The sequence below is a fragment of the Carassius carassius genome, chromosome 50 (assembly GCF_963082965.1).
Source record: "Carassius carassius chromosome 50, fCarCar2.1, whole genome shotgun sequence".
In the NCBI taxonomy this organism is placed as follows: domain Eukaryota; kingdom Metazoa; phylum Chordata; class Actinopteri; order Cypriniformes; family Cyprinidae; genus Carassius; species Carassius carassius.
The window spans coordinates 11,501,939-11,527,444 of NC_081804.1; the positions used below are offsets into that span (position 1 = coordinate 11,501,939).

The 25,506-nt window shown below is 35.3% G+C and overlaps 1 protein-coding gene across 2 annotated transcripts; it reads right to left on the minus strand.

The window, feature by feature from the left end:
- Window positions 1-1,003: 1,003 nt before the first annotated feature.
- Window positions 1,004-23,346, minus strand: LOC132133040 (actin nucleation-promoting factor WASL-like). Of its 2 annotated transcripts, XM_059545703.1 has the most exons (11): window positions 22,734-23,343; window positions 17,152-17,286; window positions 16,980-17,066; window positions 16,702-16,798; window positions 13,590-13,613; window positions 9,540-9,711; window positions 8,363-8,405; window positions 6,331-6,484; window positions 4,237-4,751; window positions 2,505-2,610; window positions 1,004-2,108 (listed from the first exon to the last, which is right to left on the minus strand). In XM_059545703.1, exons 1-11 carry the CDS (start codon window positions 22,836-22,838, stop codon window positions 2,047-2,049), a joined length of 1,500 nt encoding a protein of 499 aa, XP_059401686.1. In that variant the 5' UTR covers window positions 22,839-23,343; the 3' UTR covers window positions 1,004-2,046. The 2 variants fall into 2 exon arrangements, with proteins under 2 accessions (XP_059401686.1, XP_059401687.1); XM_059545704.1 differs by lacking the exon at window positions 13,590-13,613 and having other exon boundaries at window positions 22,734-23,346.
- Window positions 23,347-25,506: the final 2,160 nt, after the last annotated feature.

The following is a 25,506-nucleotide window of genomic DNA, read 5'->3' on the forward strand; positions in this document are numbered from 1 at the left end:
ACAGTACACTAAACCCTTTAAAAGAGACAGACATGTAGATGTTTGTGAAAGGGGTTTTCTCTGTTTTGGAAGGATGAACATTGTTAAACCATACCATATTTATTGTTAATACTTTACTATAAGTTAGGGTGGATAATTTTATAAGTTGTTTAATAATTATGCAACAATGCATATCACGGTTATAGTTTTCATTAATAACATTGCTATATAGATGTTAACTTTGTCTAGTGCTCTTATTAATTTTTTTAGCATGATTTTTTGGAAATTGAACTACTATACTGAATTTCATTCTGTAACCTACTAGTTCTACAGATATGTGTATTAATTTTATATGCTACCGTTCTTGATAATGTTGATAACATTTCTGACAGATAATATCATGGTTTTGTGTGTTTACCATAGCAAATGTTGTCTCCTGTCAGCAACAATCTGTCTGTGGGCTTTTTGAAGTACTGTCAGTTTAAGCACTGGCAATCAGATATGTTGTCAGATATTGATAATGAAAACAAATAAAAAACTAAAAATAAACCGTAATTAGTTAGGAAGTCATCGCTGAACCTAAACTGCAACTTCCCACTTTATTAACTTTCAAAAGTGTCAATTTAAGTGAAAAAGACAAGTCCAAAGATGCTTATAATAGCTGGATCTTAACAGTGTAAGCTCATTTTCCGTGTTTTATTTTGCTTAAGAAAAAACTAAAAACGGCGGTTGGGCACACACCGTCAGAAACAAAAATCAGTGCATATGACATTTATCATATGAGAAATATCAAATCCAAAAAGAATAAAGCTGATTTACTTTGAAAGCTGACTGCCATAATTTAGACTCCAATGAATCCGTCATGCAACTAGTTGAGGTTCATCCCGTTTGATCCAGTAATTTCAGCTATCCAAGATGTACACGTATGCAAGACGTATTTATAGAAGTTGGAAAAGCTAGAAGTTACAATACACATGCATAGCTAAAATGTAGGTTACTAAAAAGAAAAGCACAATATCTCAGGTTTGTAAATATTACCATTTATTTAAGTATAGAATTTAGTGTTTTCAGTCCACATTCCAACCCTCTTGCAAGATTTGATGTCAATTATACAATTTCTTCAGCACTATCCTTACAGGACAAGGACAGCATATTCAGTTCAGACAGACAATACTGTTAAACCAGCATTAATTGTACACAAAGGTTTGCGGTTTTCCATTACCTTAAATGTAGTTGTCAAGTCAAGCATTGACCTGTAAAAGCTTCTAACAAATGGAAGTTTAAATTGTATGTTTATGTGAAGTGCTTTTTTTTTTTTGCTTGATATAACAAATTCTATTTGTGAACTGATGGTTTTTCACATTCAGGAGCAAGCTGTACTCAAGATTTTGCCGGTTTGAATCTACTGTATATTATTTTCTTGTTAATAAAGTGAAAACAAAACCTCAGAACTGTCTACTTTTTGATGTGCAACGTAGTGTTATGCTGATCATGATTACCACAGAAATCATATTCAAAGCCAATGTGTTCTCATCCTGCAGTGAATTTCCTTTTGTTATTCGTGCAAAAATATATATAGCCTCAATATATCAGCCTGGTTTACATTTACAAGGGAAACAATACAGGGGACATACTCATTATGACAGGAGAACCTCTTACCCAAATCTAAAAATGCTAAACTAGGATTTGAATAAGAAAATCGAAGGTACAGAAAACTAGGGTATGAAAATAGTGTTGTTATCTAAATCATTAATCAACAATTAATAAGGACATCGGGCGTCCCGTCTATCTCCCTTTCCCCGCTCACAGGGGAACAAAAACATTCAGGTCAACAAATCATGAATCCTGGCATTAAACTTCACATGGTTATTCCAGGAGATTATTTTACAGAGGATAAATGACAGTACTTTACAGATTACATGAGGTATTGCACAGATTTAAAAAAAAGCAACAAAAATATACAGCGATTTGGAAAAGAAAAAAACAAAAACACAGAATGAGCGTAAAATTTGGGGAAGTGACAATTTAGTATCATTTACTCTACTGGTTGGGGTTACTGTTGCGGGATTAATCATCCCATTCGTCATCATCCTCAAAGTCTTCATCATCCTCATCATCCTCATCTTCATCTAGGGACCCCAAAAAAAAAAACATAACCACCGTAAATAACTCATTACTTACTGACAATGGTTTTCACGCTCAATCTCAAATGAACCAAAGAATATTAGAGTATGAAAAGTGGCCTCAACACATCAGTGTTTATCTGCGTCAGCGAACGAAAGCTAAAAATACATCGATTTAAATGGGATGCTGTGTCTTCGGAATGAAGAGGAAAAAGTCATGTTATCTGTCATGTTACTAAAATAATCTTTTAGTTGGACTTGACATGTTACATCATCTCTAAAACATAACGTCAATGCATTGGATCCACAATGGGTCAAGTGAGGAAAAAAAAAAAAAAAGACATTGCAGCTATGAGTGGCCTGTTTTGAACAAAGGTTTGCGAGAGTGAAACAAGCACTTACCTGAGGAGTGGATGGCTTTGCTCCTCTTTTGCATCACCTCCATCAGAGCGCCAACAATGCCTGCTGACTGAGCAGGGGTGGGTGGTCCTGAGTCATTATCTGATACCTGAACATCCAAGAAGAGAAAGCTATCAGACAACCATAACAAACAACCGTTCATAGAGCATGCTACAACGATTTAGATGATATATTATTAAACCATTTGGGGACTTACACTACTGTTCCAATTTTTATTTTTTATTTTCTCAGCAAATATGCATTCAATTGATCAAAAAGTGACAGTAATTTTATATATACACATTTTTATGACGGGAATAAGTATTTATCAAATACTCTAGTATTGTATTGTGTGAATCTACAATTTTCATAGTCATGAAAATAAAGAAAACTCTTTGAATGAGAATGTGTGTCCAAACTTTTGGTCTGTACTGTATATATATATATATATATATATATATATATATATATATATATATATATATATTATATATATACTAGAGGTGGCATGGTTCAACTTTTTCACGGTTCGGTTTGTTTCACTGTTTTAGAGTCACGGTATCGGTACAGTTCGGTATGTGCTAGGTTTATGGAAAAACTATACTTTCTAATAAAAGAAAGAAGAAGAATATTCTATCCAACTACAAGCAACAGCACAAATAAATACAATAGAGTAAAGATACAAACAATAAACAGTGATTTTCAGTGTTTTTTTTAGGTAGGCCTAGCATAAGTTTTTAGGTACAGAAATTGAATAAAGTAATCAAATGTAAAACAGCATTGCATGTTGGACTGTATAAATTAAATATTATTCTTTATTAAAGTTACAAAAGCTTTTTAATCAAGAGCAGTGAGTGATTTCTTTGTTGTTGCTGTTCTATTAATATAAAGACTGTCACTTTAAGAGAATGCACTGATACAGTAGGTCTACGTTCAGCCGGCTATGTCTGCTGTAGGATACTTACCAAGACGAGCATTTTGTTCTAATTTTTGTCTGAATTTGTCCATTTCAACACAATTCTTCAGAGAGAGCTTAATATTTGCACGCGTTCGGATGAGCGCATGCACAAATCTTCTCACTGCGCTTGCGAGCTCGCGTCCTCTGGCTCTTAAATGTTTAAACTGGCAAAGCTTAAATGCATTTAGTTTGAACACATATTAATGTGTGCGGTTCAGATCTCATCTGTGAGCACCCGGGTGATGACGGAATAAATGACTGCTCATATTCCAGGATACTGCATTCGCATTGAACAAAAGCGAATGATTTGTCCAGGGTTTTTTTTTTCCCTCTCATCGCTGTTGTTGTAATATCTGGGAAGCCAGAATGCACATGCATCAACAGAAACATATATTAGCTGAACCCTGTTTGTTTTATGTGTTATTTATAGCAAATCATATTACAGATGTTTTGTCAGATTTAAGTTGAACCGCGGTCCCAGCGCGTGCCGAACCGTATGTGGTAAACCGAATGGTTCGGGGTTACAAACACACACAGTTTTTTCCAAATATACACATTTTTTTATAATAAAATTATACAATAAACTAAACTAAAATTAGTAAACTGTATGAAAAACTGTATGAATAATTATGTAGTGACAAAAACGGTTTGATTCTCCTCATGTTACTGGTGGTTTAAAACCTAAGTTTTCACTCAAAGGATGATTGACAGGTGAGCAGGCGGTCCTCCAACTTTGTCTGGGACACATCAGGATGTGTTAGCGTTTACGGTCCTCACCGTTTTGAGCTGGATGCCCTGTCGGATCTGGTCGAGTAGCGCGTCACGTCCTGTGGACGACACTGGCCTGTTGTTTTGCTCCACTTTCTTTAACTGAGCGCCCTCCTTGATTTGCTCCAGCAGAGCTGACTTCCCGCCCATGGGTGAGGGCGCTGATTCACTGTGGCCTCCGTCCACATCATGAGCTGGAGGAGGTCCAGGAGGTGGCGGCGGAGGAGGAGGTGGAGGTGGGGCGGCTCCTCCGGATGGAGGAGGCGGTGGTGGGGGAGGGGGCATGGAGGCGGGGGCAGGTGGAGGGGGAGGTGGATGCCCTCTGCTGGGAGGAGGCGGTGGAGGTGCTCCCATGTTAGGCCGGGATGGAGGAGGTGGAGGAGGAGCGCTCGTCGGGGCCCTTGAAGGTGGAGGGGGTGGTGGGGCTCCTCGTCCCCGCACTGGGGGTGGTGGAGGTGGGGGCCCAGAAGTGTGAGGAGGGGGTGGGGGTGGTGGGCCGCCCCGGGAGGGTGGAGGTGGGGGTGCTGCAAGAGCAGAAAAATATTTCTTAGCATTAACAGAATTAAACATGCAGACTCTCCATGTATTCATGTACGGTGGGGAGTCAAAGTCAAGACGGAAAATTTTTAATTTATAAAGTTTAACGTACATGAACACCACCACAAAAGTCAGAATTATGAGTGGGCGACTTTAAACTCTTCAAGCCCCGAGTTTCTGAGTTGGGAGTGTGTCAGTGAGAAAATAATGGCAGATGCAATGGATAGATGTAGTGATGGTAGATTTGTTCAAATGAATGATTTACAATAATACAGTTACATAATTCAATTTATATTAACTTTAGAAATTGAATAAAAACAAAGCAAAACTACCCAAATTCATTCATTCATTCATTTTGTTTGAAACAATAGTTTAACATTGCTATCTTGTTTCAACCAAAGTGACTTGAACACATCTGACATTGCAATTACGACTTCTCAAATCAGAAACACAAACTTCCCATGAGGACTTGAACACACCATTAGCATAGTTGAAAGACCCCATGAAACCAAAGTTATCTACGGTATTAGCTTTGAAGCATCTGTATGCTAGCATACTTCTAGATATTGAGGAAAAATTACTTTTAGCAGATATGTGCATCATGTGTCATCTATAATAATAAATTAATAATAATAATAAAAAAATACCAAAAAAAAATACTATTTAAAATAGCTACACAGATCCCATTTAAAGACTAAAGGAGGAGACACATGAGCCAAAAAACAAAACAAAAAAAAAAACTAAATGTGGCCACACCTTAATGGTTCGATATACTGCAGATACAGTTCAAATATTTTTACACATTACCATGTATTCTATATATTATTACTACACATTCAACTACAGCCAAGTAGAAATTCTTACTTACAAGTTAAAGTATGCATAAGAGAAAATATTTTATTACTAGAATGCCGTTCCTGTCCAATTCACAGCCTTTTTAACAGCCATTCAACTAAAGTAAAGTTACAACCCTCATCTAACCCTGTGTCAATCTATTTCATGGGGTCTTTTAAAGCTGAAGTAAGAAAAAACCAACAAAAGTCATGGTTTTAAGCAATCGAACATGTTTTTAAAAGATCTAGAACAATCACGTAAAATATCCACATGTGCAAAAATGCTTTTTCATAGTTACATGTAGATAAAACCGCACTTCCACATATAAAATGTGTCCTCCAAGTGTTAAAATATCATTCAAAACATCCCATGCCAACTTGCAGTTTCAGACCTCTTACACATGCAGATCTAAGCAGGTTTCACTCAGAAACACACACATCCTACCTACCGCACCACCTGGGAGGACCTGAAGGAAAACCACATATACTGATCAAATATAATATATGCATCCAACTACTGTCTAAAATCCTCTGAGAAATGTGTCATAGCCACATTATTTAAATGTCATAAAAAGGATATATTGGCTTTGCTGCTCCAGCACAGAGAATTACTTGAAAAATAAGTGGTTAGGGGAAGTTTTGGGCAGTTTTTATTGATTCAGGCGAGACTCATGACAGCGGATGGACTGCCATGTGAATATAATGATGTGCAGGTGACAGCCATCAGTCTCACCTTGTCTCCTCAGCTCATTCTTCACAGCCTCTACACCGCCCTTCTTCTCAATGAATTCGTAGATGACCTTAGACGTCTCCTTGTCTTTGAGCTGGGCCTCAGAGATGCCACACATGTCGAACAGGTTCTTCAGCTCTGGGTCCAAATTATTCAACTGCAAAATCAAAAAGGTCGAGTCCTGAGACTTTTCTTTTTTTCTTCATATATTCAGATATTGAACAACACTGAAGTTCTGAAATTCAGCAGAACTGTTTATTTACTAGAACCATTTCATACATGAAATACAAGTGCTTGCAAGGCAGCAAAAGATTAGCTAAGTTTGAAGCAGAACTAGAATTTTTAGATTTGTTGAAGAAAACGTGTTGTTTTTGCCTGTGCCAAATAATTTGAAGTATCATTCATTCCTATAGCAAAAACGTGCAGATAAGTGTCCAGAATGTTTTATTTAGGGTTAGAGGGTTGTTCGGATCACCAACCTTAAGTATGAGCAATAGTAATAGTGATGCTTGCCTTAGTAAGCACAACTAAATATAGACAGAAGAAGAAAAAGAGAGAGAGATATTAATGATAATGTGTCAAACGATGAGTAAACGGATGCAAAATTAAAAGGGCCAATCACATTCCAGTGTGCAAACAGATGTAAGACAGCAAATCGCAACTCGGTATGCAAATATCATCATCACTGGTTAGTTTTTGAATACTGAAGTTAAAGGGACAGTTCATCCAAAAGATATTTTGAAGAAATGTTGGTGGCCAAACAGTTGATGCTAGCCATTGACTTTCATAGTAATTTTTTTTTTCCATACCATGGAAATCAATGGCTACCGTCAACTATTTGTTTACCAACATTCAACCTTCAAAAGAAAAAAAATGATCATTTTTGGGTAAACCGTACCTTTAATGATTTTCAAACTTTAATCTTACCTATAGAGCTATAATGTAGAAAAATCAAAAACAGAACATTAAGGCTAAAATAAATTAAATTAATTAAAACATTTATTAAAGATAACCTTTTAGGGTTCACGTTATTGGGAATTTAATTCTTAAATTTTAAAGTATAATGTTCATATAAACTTTGAAAAAGATTGGAACAGTAGTCTAAGTCCCCAAATCTTATTTTTACTTTAAATCAATAACTAAACACTTAACTAATAGTAAAAAATAAAGGAAATAATTAAATTAAAAAGTGTAATAAAATATATTAAAATATAAAAAAAAGTGTAAATTAAAAAGGGATTTTCAAACTATAATTTTACATTTACTTTAAAAGGTATGTTTATAGAACGTTTTACAATAAATACAAAATAATTCTTAAAATAAAAATCTTCAAAATGGCAGTTAATGGGGAATTTTTTTTTTTTTTCCATTTTAAAACAAGATCATGATTCATGATGATTAAAATCTTAAGAGAAATCAACAATTCTGCCTTGCAAACACCACACATCATTTTCCCAGCGTTCATGCTGCTCTCAAATATAGCACAATCCTGTCACCTTGTGGACAAACTGCTAATGCTAACCATCATCGCTCAAACCATCCATTATGTCATGCTCAACATTCCAGCAGCATGCAGAATGCAAACCTTAAAATGAGGCTTCTTCAGAGCATTTGCATATTTTCCAGTTAGTTAAGAGCAACAGCATCTCATTGTATTGCACCAGTAGCCTGGATTTCTAATTGCTTCATAAAAAGGCAGCAGGTTGCAATATCTCCTTTATTTCCATAACAAACAGTTTAGCATAAAATGATTTCATATATACACAGTGCAAATATACAGATAGCACACTGTTGTGTATAAAAGCAATCTGCGTAGTGGGTAATCTGTTGTGGGCGACAGACTGCATACTCGAGCGTCAGATGCTTCAGCCTGCATGAACACAAGCCTATTGAGGCATTTCATCATGCCATTACTACACAGGTCAGCATTGTTTTCCTATGAGAGATTCTTCAATATGTATGTGAGTGTGTATGACAGTGAGAGCGTATGAGTGTGTTGGAGGGGTTACAGAGCTAGTCATTGTTGTGTACTTACATCGAAGCCTGTGTTCGGATCCCATCCTACATGACCGATGTGCCTGGAAAATATTGCGTTAAGCACAATCAGTCTGGCATAAACAACAACAACAAACACAACACGAGGAAAGAGAATAAACGTAACCCTTGAGCTGTGCTGAAAATCCTTCCTAAATTCGGATTTTGTTAGTAAAATAGTTTGCCTGTCTTCTTACGTTATATTATTAATCTTGCATTCATTTTTTTTTTTTAATCAACTTTTCTTACAATGAGCACAGGTTTTGGCATTTCTTTAGTAACTGATTTCTTTTATATCTCTAGAAACTGACTGGCTGTAGGTCTCACTGATTGGAGCGTCTGCACCGCAGTAATGCAGTTAAACATCTAATAATAAAAATTTAAGCTATATTGACAAAAAAAAACTAAAAAACAATATAGAAAATAAATAATTTAAAATTCACTAACATTTGAATGAACATCCAATATTTAGTAATACTATTGAAATACTACTACCACTAATAATAATAATGCTAAATGACATTAAGTTTAAAGTAATGTGGATTTCAAACTTTAATCTTACATTTCTTTAAAAGTAGAATGTTTACATTTCTTAGATGATAATGAAAAAAATGATAATTGATAATAGATGATAATTTTTAGGTGTAATTTAATAGGGATTATTTTAAACTTTAACCTTAAATTTCTTTAAAGGTATAAGTTTCATAGAAACTAATACAGCACATTAAACACATACATATTTAAATAAGAACTTTTGAAGCTAACAATGATTTTAAGTTAGTTAACAGGATTTTTTAATTCTAGGCTTAAAACTCGTACAGGGTATACGGTTTATGGAAACCAAAAACAGCACCAACTCTATGGAAAACAGATAAATAGTATCTTTTAAAACAAGTTTTTCAAATAGGGGGAAAAAAATCCTAAGAAGTTGTTACACCCTGTGAGAGCAAACGAAGTACATTTTTGTCCAATTTGTTAACATTAACTAGCATTTTTTGTGTAAATGGTAAAAGAAACTACAAATATTACAAGTTGATAGAAAGATAGAAAAAGACATGAGAATAAAAATAAAGCCTTAATAGAAATAACTAGCAGCATGATGGTATTTTAATATGCATTACTGATGTCACTTCCTGCCAACACAGGAAGTACTGAAACTGCTATACTTAAAGACTCACTGAAAGTTGCTTGGTGTCCCAATGTCAGCCTTCGTCAGCTTCCGACTGCCCTTGCCCTTCTTTTTCTTCTTGTTAAGGCCGCTGTGCAACATGTTATTCTTATGGGACACATTGAGTTTGTTGTTGATCTCGGGATTCTTGATGTCCACCGTTGCCATCAGGAGAGTGGGTCCTGGACACATGACAAAACGTATTAGCAGCTGCCTGACAATCCCCAACCCATTGCACACATTTCCCTGTGAGAGTGACAGGAGTCGTCTCTGGCCGAGCTCGGAGTCTGTGTTTCAACAACAGCTGATTCTGTCCAGTGTAAGCAAAGAGGGGGCGGCACAATGAATGAATCACACACATTCCTGGAAGATCATGTATTCAAAGTTCAGATGATGCTGGGGTGGGAAGAACAACAACAAATATATCATAGTAATAATGTGAAAAAGAATGTCTGGTAGCAGTACTACAATAAAAACTTAATACAGATTGCTCGGATAGATAAATAAATGAATGAAAAATAATTTGTTTCATTCAAATAAACATGACCGCATTACACAAATATCTGACTGACCACACGGCCAAAAGCGAAACTCTCTGAATCACGACACATATACAATGTCATCATGATTCTCATTGCAGCAAGATGTGGGCGATAAAAAGCAGCTTTCATAGAAAGAAACGCTGCTGGAACAACAGGCTTAGTGTCAAACTTTCCCCAAAACCACAAGCTTTCAAGACAGCCGGAGACTTCAATCTCCACCAGAGAGCCATGGACGACGTCTATATGATGCTACGATATGATCTTTTAATAATAACAACAAATTAATCACCATAACACCTTTAAATCGCTGTGTTCAGAATGGAAAACTAACCTAATTCATTTGTTACATTAATTATTCCCTTCTTACCTAACAGCAATTCACTCACACGTTTATTTTTAATGCATAAAAAAAAATTACATGTATAAATGCATATAGATGTTATTGTTAAATATTAATAACTGTGCATAAAAAAAGTTCACATAAAATGTATTATTATTAAATTATAATAATGAAGTACATAGCTTTAATTTTATTATTATTATTATTATATAATTCTGTTCATGTATCAAAATGTATAAGTAGAATCAATTATCTAATTATCATCATTGGATTAAATTTTTTCTTAATCTGTTTACAGTCAAAAATGTATAAACATTATTACTAAATAATAATAATAATAGTAAGTGTATGTAGTGTAATTATTATCTGTGCATGATTAAGGAATAAAACAAAAAAAAGTTATATTGATGATTTTTATAGAATAAAAAATTGTCCCAAATTGTTAAATTATTCTCAAAAGCTACAATCCAGAAGATTAGAGACCACACCATGTCTAACAAAGAGCAGTAATAATAATAATAATAATTCACTTTACGTAGACTAACAACTTTTCGTACCAAATGCACAAATAAAACTAAATGAAATCCCCCTCGTCAGAACTTTAAAATGTTGAGTGAAAACTAAATAACATCGTCACACTATGAACTCCTTAAAAAGTTTCAAGAATCTTCTCTAGTGTCAGTATTTCTGAAAATCCCCGAGATGCTTTCCTCACATCCACAAGCACACGCTCACTTCTTCACTAGAATCGTGAGGAACCAGAGCAGAGCTGCTAAACCCCTACCTTGGGCGAGAGCCAAGAGCTTCCTGTGACCTCCAGCGTGACCTAGAGCACCTCCCAAGAGGACGTCCTCTGTAGAGATGGAGGGTCTGTCGCAGCTGAATTTCAGCAGTGTATTAAGACAAGGCCGAGGCATAGGTGCGTTCAGTTCATCCCCTGACAACACCAAGCACTGCAGGGGCACCAAGCTCCCGTCTGGCCTCGAAACGCTCTCTAAAAACTCCTCGGATGGGGTGGACAGGAAGGTCGTGCAGAACATCATCTCATCTGTGGCCTAGCATTAAGGCGTGAAGCTATGGTAGCTAGCTAATTTCACCGCAGCCTCAAAGCCGAGATGCTCTTTAAACCACTTGTGAGTGTTTTGTGATCTGGCCGCCCACCAAACAATCCCTCTCATGCTAGTCAAATCCTGAAAAATGACGAATGCGGAACATTACGTAAGGAACTGCTAATCCAGTTTAATCTCTGAAATTTGCTGTAAGCATTACTTGTAAGTCTTCAACTGCTGGCAAAGCCACAGAGTTTTAATAATACACAAGTGTGATTTTGACTTGGTTTGACAGATGTTTCGCAGGTTTCAGTGGAGAATTCCAGCTAATCTAGGATTCATTTCTCTAGTCATCAATACTAAACTGAGAACACCTTTATATCAGAGATAGAGCAGGCACACTAAGCATGCTCAGTCAGATATCAACCACCAATCTAGTTCCACAATGAGGAAGCGGAAGGGAAGGAAATGTGCAGGAGAAAGATTACATTTGCTTTTTTTTCTGCAGGTGGACACAGAACAGAAATACATTCTGTTCTTAGAGAACGGTACGATGTGTGGCATAAATCGGTTTTGAACAACATTCTTCATAATGTTGTCAAGAAGGGCACAATATGGTTGGAACAACAGCTATAAATCATGAATGTGAATTAGAAATGAGAACAGATTGGAGAGAAAAAAAAAAAAATTGGAACTGGCTTCCAGAGCTGCAGTAACAAAACTAGGACAAAAATGTTGCTTTAAGGTCACAGATGATAAATCAGACTGGAAATGATTCTGACTGGCTGGTAATGCTAAAAAAAGTAAATAGCGTGGTGTTATCAAAACACTGCTCTGTTTGAGACTCCTGAATTGCCTACAACACTGACTGAACCAATAGTGTGAGTTAAGGGGCGGGACTAACCGTTTGGTCATCCAATGGCAGACTTAGGGAGTGTTCAGGATTATTTTCACACTTCGGTTTGATGTTTTAATGGTGCAAAATTACAGTTCACATTTAATAACCACAAGAAATCCGAACTTATAATAGCAATTTAAATGTACAGTGTTTCTAAGTGAGGAAAATTAAAAAAAAATGTTTTTATGTATTTGGAATTAATAAATGTTATTATTTATTTTATTATTGTAAATCAAATAAATACAAATTATGTATTTACAATTATTTTTACAGTAAAAACTATAAATATAAAATTCTATATAAATCTATTCATAAAATCATTATTAAAAACATTATCTGACTAGCAATAGTAAGTCTGGTTCAGCGTGTTGTAAAATATATAAAAAAAAAGTGTGTGTGTGTGTGTGTGTGTGTATATATATATATATATATATATATATATATATATATATATATACACACACACACACATACATACATACATATATACACACACACACACACATATAATTTGGGAAATTATAATATATATAATTTGGGGCAGGGCATATTTGAGGGTTTATATGCCCTGCCCCAAATTATTGATTCAATAGGAAATACTTTGCAATAAATAAAAATGAATAAAAAAAAAATTATAAAAACAACTTCATTTGGTTTTATATTTTCTGTACCATTCTTTTTTTAAATGAAGTATAATAAAATAAAATAAAAATAAATAAGATGCAAGTCATGTGTAAGTAGCGTCACACATTTCCTGTTACAGGCTGCTGACATGGAGCAAACAAGATAATTTAGTAACTAGCAACCAAGGGATGTCAACTTCTGAGGGATGTCAAACCAGCACCATAACCCTAATAAACATCCATGAGAAATTCTAACTAAGTAAAATTAGGAAACGTGGTCTCTTTGATGTAATTGAATTGGGGAGAGCATGTGGCATACATATGGCTCCCAGTGCACAGATTGACCATAGGCTTCAAGTCAGGGGGTGAACGCTACTCTCATCTAGGTCATGTGTGATGCGGATGTGTGATTGTGTGCATAAGCTCATGCCTGACAACACTAACACAAGAATAGGTTTTGATTTCTGAGGAAGATACATTATGTGTATGTGTATTTCAGCATAGTTCAGTCAAAAGGGCGATTAAAAAAACAACAACAAAAAAAACTGATTAGCTCTTACAACATTAAGAGTAAATTCATGAGTGAATGCAAGTACCAGGACACATACCATTTGGTGGATCACGCCTTTTCTCTGCAAAAAAACAAAATTAACATTGTTAAAATGTGGAGGTCGAGTTAAAAGACTAGTGAGGTCAGTAACAGAGAGGAAAAGAGCCGGTAGGTCACCCAAAGAGAAGGGAATGGTTAACTTAGGTTAGTTAGAAAGGTTAGGGAAGATGGTAAAAAGGAGGTGCCCGGAGCTCTGTGCCCTTTCACAATACACGAACATCCACAAATTAATGGTTTTAAGGTTTACGTATTTATTTTTTAAATCAGCTGGCAGTCCTAGGTTTATCGTCACATTTTTAGCACCAACATTTGTGGTTTGTTCACATGCATACTTATAATAATTTTAAAATAATGATCTTAAAGGTGAAGTGTTTTTATCTATTCTTCTACTGTGAAAATGTTAAAAGACTTGCTCCTTTTTATCTCAATGACAGTTGTTCAGCAATTTCATATCTTTAAACGCTCTCAAACACATTTTGTGTATTTTACACATTTGATGTGTATTTTATAGTGTAAGTATATACATATATACACACACACACACACACACACACACACACAATATAATTTAATAACAATAAATCAATTCATAATTTATGTTTTCACAGCTTTTAAAAGTGACAAAAGTAAAGGAAACTGCCTTTTAAATATAATTTTTTTTTTTTAGATAAAATACAAAAAACAAATTAATTCAGTAAAATATAAATAAATATTACATAGTATCAAAGTTTGGGGTCGGAAAGACTGACGTCTGTTTCCTCAAGGCTGCACTTATTTGATCAAAAATAGTGAAATATTTTTACAGTTTAAATTAACTTTTATATTTTAACATTTTAAAACAAATAACTGCTGTGATGACAAAGCAGACTTTTTTGCATCATTACTACATGATCACAATTATTCTAATATGCTAATTTAGTGTGCAAGTAATTTTTATCATCAATGTTGAAAACAGATGTGCTGCTTCATAGTGTTTTTTGGAAACTGATGCATTAGTTTTTTTATGATTGTTTGAACAAAAAATTCAAAAGAAGAGCATATATTTAAAATATATATATTTTTAGTAACATTATACATGTTTGCACTGTTCTTTTAATAAATTTGATGTATCCTTGCTGAGAATTTTTTTTTAATAATACATGTGTGTGAATAAACTGCTCACTGGCAGAAGCAATTACTGTAATATACTGAAATATTTACAGTATTTTCCAATAACAAAGGAGAATAAAAATCTATTTCATCTATTTTAAATTCCATCTGGTGTCACTAATAACAACATGTTCCACACTTCACCTTTAACACCCGGAAGATAACTGAATGATTCACTGTATACAAATCCAATCAAATGCACAAGAAGTGATCCAACATGTTTGTTCAGAGTTCAACCACATTAAACGTAAAGAGATGCATGCAAGGCAGACATAGGAGGCGTATAAGGCACCAGGGCCTCTTTAAAAATCAGTTAGTACAGAGAGAAGCCTAAACTTCAAAGCCCAGCATGCAAAACAGAGCAGGAAGTACTGGAACCCAGCCAGGAAGTGAGGAGAGAGACTGCTGCGTTTACAAGAGAGACAAGAGGAGAAAAGGCCCACTGTGGAGGTTTTACAACACACCCTATGGAGAGAAAACCAGCACACTTGCTACAGACTGAGAAGAACAGGAGGAAAGACGGGGAGAGATAAAAACGGCAAATGAGCAGCCGGAAACAGCAAATAACAGGTTAACAAGAAAATGTGAGCTTAATAAATGAGCATGTTGATGGAAAAGTTCACCCAAAAATTAAAAACTCATCCACATGTTATTACAAACCCATATGACATGCTTTCTACTGTGGAACACAAAAGGAGATATTTTAAGTAATGTGCTAGGGCTGGACGATTAATCGAAAAGTAATCGAAACCTAAATTTAGAACCTCTAACCGACGTAATTTTCCCATGTCGGTTATTTCCTGTTAATACTTCCCCCTTAAAAGCATGTGTAGCCACATGATTCTGCTCTCCAGTCAGTGGCATAAAAGCAAAACACGGAGGTGAACGCCGGTTCAACACATAGTGATGCGCGCGAGCGGTGAGCCTCGAGTCTTCACTAAACTTTGTCAGTTGTATTTGTTTTATGGTTTGGACATTCAAGCGATTAGACGCTGCTGCGTGTCGACACGAATGCGTATAATTTTTACGTGTTATGAAGCCTTGCCACTTTCAAATGTAACCATTCAAAAGACTTTAAAGCATTCAAACACAAGACCCGGAAAAGCTGAACTGAGCAGCTGGTTACTCGCGCGCTGTACTCGGTGCGCACTCGCAGAGAGAGAGAGAGAGAGAGAGAGAGAGAGAGAGAGAGAGAGAGAGAGAGCCGCGTGTCACGGACAGCAACACCAATCTGAGCTCTCGTTTGCAAAGTTCTCTTTTAACTTCCTCCAGCACCTCAACATACAACATACAAATTAAACGCTTTCAAAGAGGGCCCACTGGTACAACCTGAACCGGGGCCCTGCAAACCCCAACTATGACCCTGTTTACAGTACAAACCTTGTAAGTGAACTATGAGGGCAAAAAAACTAAACAGAAACAAAATAATCGTTCATTAATCGTAATCGAGGTAAAATGTTCAATTGAGGTTTTGACTTAAGGCCATAATCGTCCAGCCCTATAATGTGCTAGTCACTCTTTTCCATGCAATTACAATGAATGATGACTGGAGCTTTCAAATAGTCGACGATTTGATGCTTCGATTCGAGGAGCCTGATCTGACTGCCAATCTTACAGTTGAATATTCGCAGGTGTTATGATATAATTTTGGCTATATGGGGGTGCTCAATGTCTAATTTCACATAGAACTACTGGTTTTCACCCAATAATTTAATATACAGCCTATTATGATAATGGTTGTAAATAAGAATATGAAAAGAAAGACGCTTCTAATAAATATTTTAGCGTGCGTAAAAAAAGTCTAACCATCTAAATCTGAATTGAGACCGAAAAGGAAGTCATATGGATTTGACTTGGAACAACATATGGGTGAGTAAATGAATAAAGGCCATAATTGTAATTTTTTGGTGAACTATTATCCCTTCGAAGGAAAGGAAAGAAATAAGAACCAGCACATTTACCAGTTTTCCTCTGTCGTCTGTTGAGCAGTTCGTTGAGTGCACTCCGAAATCGTTTGGCTTCTTCTTCACTGGCAAAGTTGAGGCCCATCTGACAAGACTAAAGAGCAAAACACACCATATGACCAAATAAAGCCAGATCACATCCTCACTTATGCTAAAAGCAGTTTTAGAGGAAAGAGACTACCCAAACTAAATTTTCTGGCTAGTTGCCTCTGTTTGCTTTCTTGCTAATGGTCAACAATGTTATATATACTGTATATAAAGAAAAAAAAACTCACATCTCCGGCAAAGGTAATGAAGTAGGCTCTCGAACAACTGACTGTGAAATTATTGTAGAGCTCCTGCTCAAACTTTGCTTTTCCATCCTGCAAAAATGAGAAACAAGATATTTTACACATCACATGCACTAACGGCTTATCTTTGCTGTTTATTTCATCTCAGAGAACTCACCTTGATATCAAAGACACGGATAAAATAAGACCTCTGAGGGTTATCTTTGACCAAACAGGCCACACCACAGCACCTCTTGAACCAGGACGAGCCCCTGTCTGCCCCGTACACCTGGACCACCGCTGAGCACAAGGTCTGCAAAAAGACAAAAAAAATAATCATCAACTTCATGAAACAAGCAAAATACACAATTGATCATCCTAAAATTAAGAGCAAGATTTAGATAATGGTTTTCAAAAAATAGTTCATTGAGGGAATAGTTCACCTAAAAATGAAAATTTGCTGAAAAATGTACTCACCCTCAGCCCATTCAAGATGTAGATGAGTTTGTTTCTTCATCGGATCAGATTTGTAGAAATGTAGCATTAAGTCACTTGCTCACCAATGGATCCTTTGCAGTGAATGGGTGCCAGCAGAATGAGAGTCCAAACAGCTGATAAAGACTTCACAGTAATCCACAACTAATCCACACCACTCCAGTCCATAAAGTTAAAACACCTTGATGGATTGGTTTTTTTTTTTTTTTTCTGTGATGTTTTTATCAGCTGTTTAGACTCTCATTCTGACGGCACCCATTCACTGCAGAGGATCCAATGGAGAGAAAGTGATGTGATGCTGAATTTCTCCAAATCTGTTCACATAAAAACACTTTCAGTTTGGGTGAATTATTCCTTTGATAAATTTGATCTTTCAAAGCATCCAAAAATATCTGAAATCCTTCAGAAAATACAGACTTTAGTATAAATAAAATATAAACACTTACTACTACTACAAACAAAAAAAATTATACAAAAAAATAAAAAACACTTTATAAATAATTCATAATTGTGAAATATGATGGAAATTCTCAAGTTTTTACCACCCTAAAATTTATTTAAAAAAACAATAATAATAAAACAACAACTATGTTAGATACTGCCTTAAGTTCAAATTAAAAAGGCAATGCACCAACACTGACATGTTCATCCTCTTATAAAGTTACTCTCATCACCTTTCAATTTCAGGGATGTATTTTGGACAGAACTGCATATTAATATCTAGGAGGAACTGTAAACATCGAAGAATGCATAGAAATCGTTGTATGAATACTTCTTGATGTTGTTTGCTGCACACACTGGCTTCTGCAGAGATCAAATACTGCAGTGATTTAAAGTACTTGGAGACACACTTGATGGGGCATTTTATTCTATCTCCACAGGGACTCTTACTCGAAGAGTGTCTGCGTTTTACGCACATGACCCAAAGCAGCATTGCGAACACTTTTTCAGGACACGGGTTACCGAAAGGAAAAATAGGCCAGTGTCTTGGCAATACTGTCATAGGGAGGACAGCCAAGATCTCACAGAAGATGAAATATTTTCCATGGACAAGTAACACAAGTATTCACACACATGCAGGCGTATGCTGAGCAATTACAGGAGACCAAAGAAACCTTGTCCTGTGCTTTAACACACATTAGACAGAAACATTTCTGATGAAAGCATTCAAGCCATTAAACAAAGATTTTAATGAAGTCTCTAATCAATACAGACCTCGCAATAACGCATCAATAACTTAAGAAACCGTCTGTCAGCAGGATTGCAACAACCCTGAATAATTGAACAAATAAACCAACGGATTAAACAAATATCAAAAATATTCTGAATTTAAAGTGTGCATTAGAAAAATGTATCATGTAATTTTTAATTCAATAAAAAAAAAGAATAAAAAAAAAAAGAATTCAATAAACAATTCAGTAGATTAATTGGTTTCATAAATGAAAGAATTCTCTAATCAGATTAAAAGAAATACTTCACAGTTTAAGAGATTATAAAGTCAAAATTGTATAAAAGAATTATAAACTTTGAATTCCTTTTTACAACTGAATTAAATTAGACAATTAGCAATCTGATTAAGAGAAAGAAGATTAACTCATTAATAGAAGTAACTGGATTAATCCGTTGAATAAATAAGTTTCTCGAAAGAATTCTAATTAAATGCTTGAAATTTTAAATCAAATGAACCAACCAATAAACAATTGAATACATACGTTTCGTAAAAGTAATTTGATTAATTGACTGGAATTAAAAAATAAACAAATAAATAATTGATAATCACTTGAAGAAATAAGGTTCTTAAAACTAAGTAATCGGATTTAAAAAAATCCTTTACTGATTAATAAATTATAGAAAGTCTAAATTTAATTAAACATTTCCTAAACTTTGACTTTTAAGGCCCTTTCACACCAAGAACGATAACTATAAAGATAACGATATTAGCATCCACACCAGCGAACGATATTGTCTGTGTATTATAAGTGGACGCGCGTCTGCTGCTTTAAATTCTCGAGCTCATTACAGCAGGATTGATTCTGATTGGTTGGCAATATTTTTATCGTTCACCAGAAAAAAAAAATTGTTCTGAAAGTGATTCCAACGATATCGTTTCTCTTTGCCTTTATCGTTATTGTTGTGGTGTGGATTCCGCTATTCTTTAATATTGAGAACGATTTTTAGAACTATATCTTTATCGTTATCTTTATAGTTATCGTGCTTGGTGTGAACAGGTCTTTAATCAATTAATCTACTGATTATTTCTCCAATAAATCAATGAAAAACCTGATAACCTAAAGAAATACTAGACATTTATCAATTAAGTCTATTCAAGTGTTGAACATATTGTTGTGAAATTCATTTATCTTAAAAAAAAGGTAATAACAAAAACATCTACAATTAACAACAGAGAGAGAGGCAAGGAAAAGAGAATGCTGGGTAACTACTCCACTCATTGGGATCCTGCCACGTCAGTAACAGAAGCATCAATGAAGACTTCCCTTCATTTCTTCTGATGAACAACTGCTTCCTCGTGCTCTAGACTGCACATTCAGCATTTGAATACGAACACTTGTTTTGTCTTGGTGGGCCGAGTGATTCAAGGACATCACTAAACCTTCAACTACTGCATCCAGAGTTCAGCAAGTTCAAGAAAGTGTCGGTTTCCGTATGACAAACAACACACACTCATTGGATTCAAAGCAGCCAAACACACTCATACTGATATGTAAACCAATACGTTTGATCGATCAGCTAGGTTTAAAATTGCACTCAACATACTGAACACAACATCCAAAAGAGGCGACTGGTGGACATTTGCCAGGCTTTTCCTAGTTAACTGCATCCGTACGGCATTCCTGTCTGCTTAAGAATTTGCCAAGAACATAAATACGCATTAAAGACATACATCTCCCCCACTTTCATAAGGATCATGACTTAATGTCATACTTTGGTTCAGTTTGCTTGGAAACCTGATTCTGGATCAGTACTGGCTCAGCAGCTCTATTCATTAAAGCTCAAATCTCCATGGAAAGGAGGCAGATCAGTTCACTTCCTGTCCTCAAAGACTGCTGATCACGCACAACCCACCCTCACTATGGTGTGATTTGGACTCGGTTCACGCTCGGCCTTCAGTTTTCGGTGCCGGTTTGGGACACAGTGATGAATGAACCCATGACTGCTGGATCTTGGCCCCAAAGAACGTGTCTCATATTTAGTCATTCCCAGTGAAAGCCCACTTTATGGTCCGGCTCTTGGCTGCCGTTACTGGACTGACACTGCTCGCATCCATGTTGATTCCACCTAGACATGGATGAGCAACTTAAGTAGGTCTGATGGGAAACAATGCCATTTTTGTGAATCAGATTTCATATGAAATGCATAACACAAAAACTAGTTGTTGTGTTGTTTTGCCAATCTTAATCCTTACCTTAACCATTTCTACAATTTTAATGCAACTTCAAGTCCGATTTCCAATGACAATCCAAGTATATTAAAATCAAAAAATCTTGTTGATGCATCAGAAATCTATTAAGAACCAAATACATGATGTATTTAAAATGTAACTCGTCACCTGAATGTGCGGCAAGAGGAATTTTGGAAAAATAAGAAACATTTCTAACAAATGCTTTCTTATAAGGCAAGAGACAGGATGTTTCTAGCAAGGAAAACAGGGTAAATATTTTTCACTCGAAACATACAGTGACCCCAAAATGTATTTGGACATTTTTATTTATTTGGAAATCCAAAGCTTTCGTTAGATTGTTTTAAACTAACTGGTGTTAAGGTGGTTTTTAGTTTCAAGTTTACAAAGGCGACCTAGCAAAGATGCAGTTCATCACATTAACCAATAACATGTTCCACTAACCAGAACATACATGAGAGAGTGACGTACTCAAAATGCCATTCTCTCGTGAACAAGCATATGACAGTTAGCTGAGGCAAGAGATTACGGTATATAACGTTTTAAATATGGATTATTTTTCTTACACAGATGCATCACTCTTTGCTTCAAGAGACCTTTATTAACTCCCCGGAGCAGCGTGGGACAATTTTTTATTATGGATTTATGCACTTTATTGGACTTCAAAATCTCAACAGTCATTCACTACCATTATAAAGCTTGGAAGAGCCAGGACATTTTTTTTTATATAACTCTAAATGTATTGGTCTGAAAGAAGAAAGTCATATACAACTAGGATAACTTCAGAGTGAGTAAATCATGGGGTAATTGTCATTTTTTGGGTGAACTATCCCTTTAAGTTGATTAATGTATATACTGTTTTATCACTCTTAAAACTTCTCTCTGAAAAATTTTGGGATCCGAAAGTGTATTAAACTGCATAACTTTTTTAAATAACTTCATAAATGTCATTTGGATTTATATTTTGTAAATAAAGACATTCAAACATTTGGAAATGTCCAAATATTATAACTATGGAACACAGACTTGAAAAGAGCAAATATCTTCACTTCTGACAATTTAAAAATAAATTAGACAATGTAATCATGGATGTAGGTGATGTTTTAATTTAGCAGGGACAACTAACTGAAAGTTTCCTTTCAATGCAAATTTGATGCTTCCAGAAACGAAAAAAATAATTATTCGTATTAACACTTTGGGAAGAAATGGACAGCTACTTGAGATTAAACACAGACAACAGAGTCTTGCTATATTTTGTACCAACTAAATGCAGTAACAGATAGAATAACAGATAGAAAGACATGCAGATAGACATTGATAGCTTCACAGATAGCTAGAAGGATAGATGTACATAGATAGATAGTTTACTGAAACATTTGATGGAGACATTAGCTGTGACTCAAAGACTAAGACTATAGTGAGCTGCCTACATAGACAGCATATTTGGTCATCATCTGCACGTGCATCATTTGGCTGACTCAGAATACACTTTAATGCTGTCTTCGTAGGCAGCTCACTAGGTTTTGACGACCCAGCTTTTACTCAAGGCCTATTGCCATTTTCTCTGAAATCACATGGAATATATAATTACCAACTCACAATCATACGAATAGCTTATACTACAACGTCTAACTTCAATAACAGAAGTATATTTTGCTTTGACAGTGAGGAGGATGTTCCCAGTGCGTCCTGATGAACATCACAAACGCGTTAAAACACAACTGTCCTTGTGAAGTTATCGGCGTTCGTTTGCATCGCATCACTGGATATCAGAAAAGCAGGGTGGTTTGCATGTGAACCTGCGGTTAGAGGACTACAGACCGGCCGTGAGAGTAAACATAACTTACGATGCATTTCCTGCCCAGGTAGTTGAACAGACACTCGTTCTCATGCGGGGTCAGAAGCAGAGAGCCCACGTTTCCCACCCTCCTCTGGGCCGGGTGGCCGCTCATGTTGAAGGATGAGGCGGATGAACTTGAGCGTTTGTCTCGTTGTAGATTATTTTATCTGCAATCACAGATCAACATGGCCTGCGCTCCGTTCATCCCGTAAGGAACTCCGCATACATGTAGAGCTGATGTAGTGTTATCCTCAATGCGCGGGCGATTGCAGGTGCGACTCGTTAACTCCTGTGGCTTATTTATTCTTTAATTCGTTCACTTTTGACAGACTGCATAATATTAACTTTCATTCCAAACTCCTAAAGCAATAACGATCCTTCAATCCAACATGGCAGCGGGGCGGTAGAGTTCAAAGCGCAGTTTGGGAAAGGGTAGAATGAAATTCGGTCGGGCCAGCGGTTAGCTTTTCTGTACAAACCCATGAGTTGTTATTTAATTATAAAATCCTACATTTAGAATAACATAAACTCTGTTGTTGTGTCTGAACACGAGTGAATGCGAATTAAAACAGTGATCCATAATCACGAAACCCCTCTAGTTTCTCGGGATGGTCTATCCCTGTTTTCCCGTGCCTCCTGCAGAATGCAGACGGGATGCGCACGGGATGGGCGGGGCCTCCGAGGCAGAGGGTGGAGCACAGCACAGTCATTGATAGAAGAGATTACTAGATAAGATAACTATGCTGCTGTTTCATAAAGCGGATCATTTCTAATCAGGCTTCTGAATGGTAAATATACAGCCTAAAATCCATAATATAGTATTAGGCATGACGACAGAGAAACACCTGTTCATTGTATTACTGCGCAGCTGCATAGCTGTTACATAGCAACATTTTATAAGGAACTATATTTTTTAGTGGAAGGATACCACTTATAATTTTGTAATTATATATATATTATATTTTTTATTTACTTTTTATAATATGTTTATTACAAGTGATATTGATTTTACATTACAATTCATTCTAAAATTATTTTTTAGGAAAATTTGACGATAAAATAAAAATATTATATATATATATATATATATATATATATATATATATATATATATATATATATATATATATATATTATACATAATAATAGAAAGGTATTAGAATATATAAAGAATATAAAAACTATGGTTATCAGATTTTAATACTATAAAAACAAACTTATAGTTTGTTGAATTTATGCACACACTTCTATCTCATATCAATACTGATTATATATTTGATATAGTGATATATTGGATACGCTTTGATATACTACACACATACACCCACACACATGTACACATAGGTGTGTTTTATATATATATATATATATATATATATATATAGTGTGTGTGTGTGTGTGTGCGAGTGCACGCAATAATGAATTTTAGTTTAATGCATTTTTTGATTATTTGTTTGAAAAATTGGTTCCAAAATATATATGTAAAACAAAATATATATATATATTATTAACAACTACAGAATTATCTATCTGTACTAGTGTGGGATGTTTTCGTATTCTTTCGTATTTTTTGACCATTTTTATAAATAAATAAACCCCAGCAACAGTTCCTGGAAGTAGAGCCATCCTTTTAATATACTTTTATTTGTAATGCCTGATTAACAATTGTCCAGTATTATGTAAAAGCATCAGGGACAGAGTTCACCTTGTTCTTCCCCTACCGATAAAAAAAGAAGAAGAACGAAGAGGCAAAAAAGAGCCAGATGGAGGATCTTGTTTGAAAGCGGAGCCCTGCCAGGGGACACCTGGCCTCCTGTTAAACTCTGCTACTGCATGTTCAACACAAACTGAGACAAGATGAGAACTTTAGACATATACTGTCTTAGACAACTCATGCTTGAATTGTCCTAAAATAAAACCGTTAAGACTTTTTGTCTTGTGTAAAATAAATATACATACATATATAAAATATATAAATATGTGTGTGTGTGTTTGTTTGTATATAGATTTGTGTATATATATATATATATATATATATATATATATATATGTGTGTGTGTGTGTGTGTGTGTATGTATATATGTATATGTGTGTTGTGTATGTGTGTGTGTGTGTGTGTGTGTGTGTATGTATATATGTATATGTGTGTTGTGTATGTGTGTGTGTTTGTATGTGTGTTGTGTGTGTGTGTGTGTGTGTGTGTGTGTGTGTGTGTGTGTGTGTTTGTATGTGTGTGCGCGCGCTAGATGGCGATATTGACTAACAGCTCTTTTATGTTTATCTATTTATGAACTGTTGTCCCATTTTTTAATTATATTTTACCTTAAATTATTGCAAGTGATATTTACCTTGATTTAGTTTATTCAAATATCACGTGTCATGTTTCATTTGCGGTCTCTTCACACAACTGTAACCAAGTAAGCCTATACTAACTTTTGAATGAAGGCATGAATAAATAAATAAATTAATGGTTCTTATTTGTTCCACTCTCTGTAGATAATAATAAACGTAACAATGAGTATTCCTATTGAATATCTTTAGATTTTAAGATAAACTCTGCATCTGGGACGATATATTTTTAAAGCAGCAAACATAAATAATGGAGAAATATTTACAAGATCGTTTTAATTTGACATTTATAATACTAATATTAAGGAAATTCTATTTTTCTTTATTTTCCACGGTTATCACGGTACTGAAGAATACCAACAAAGACGTTATTATTATTCCCTTTTGCTTTATTAATGCGCGATGTTGATTTTTCGAATATCTGGCAACTC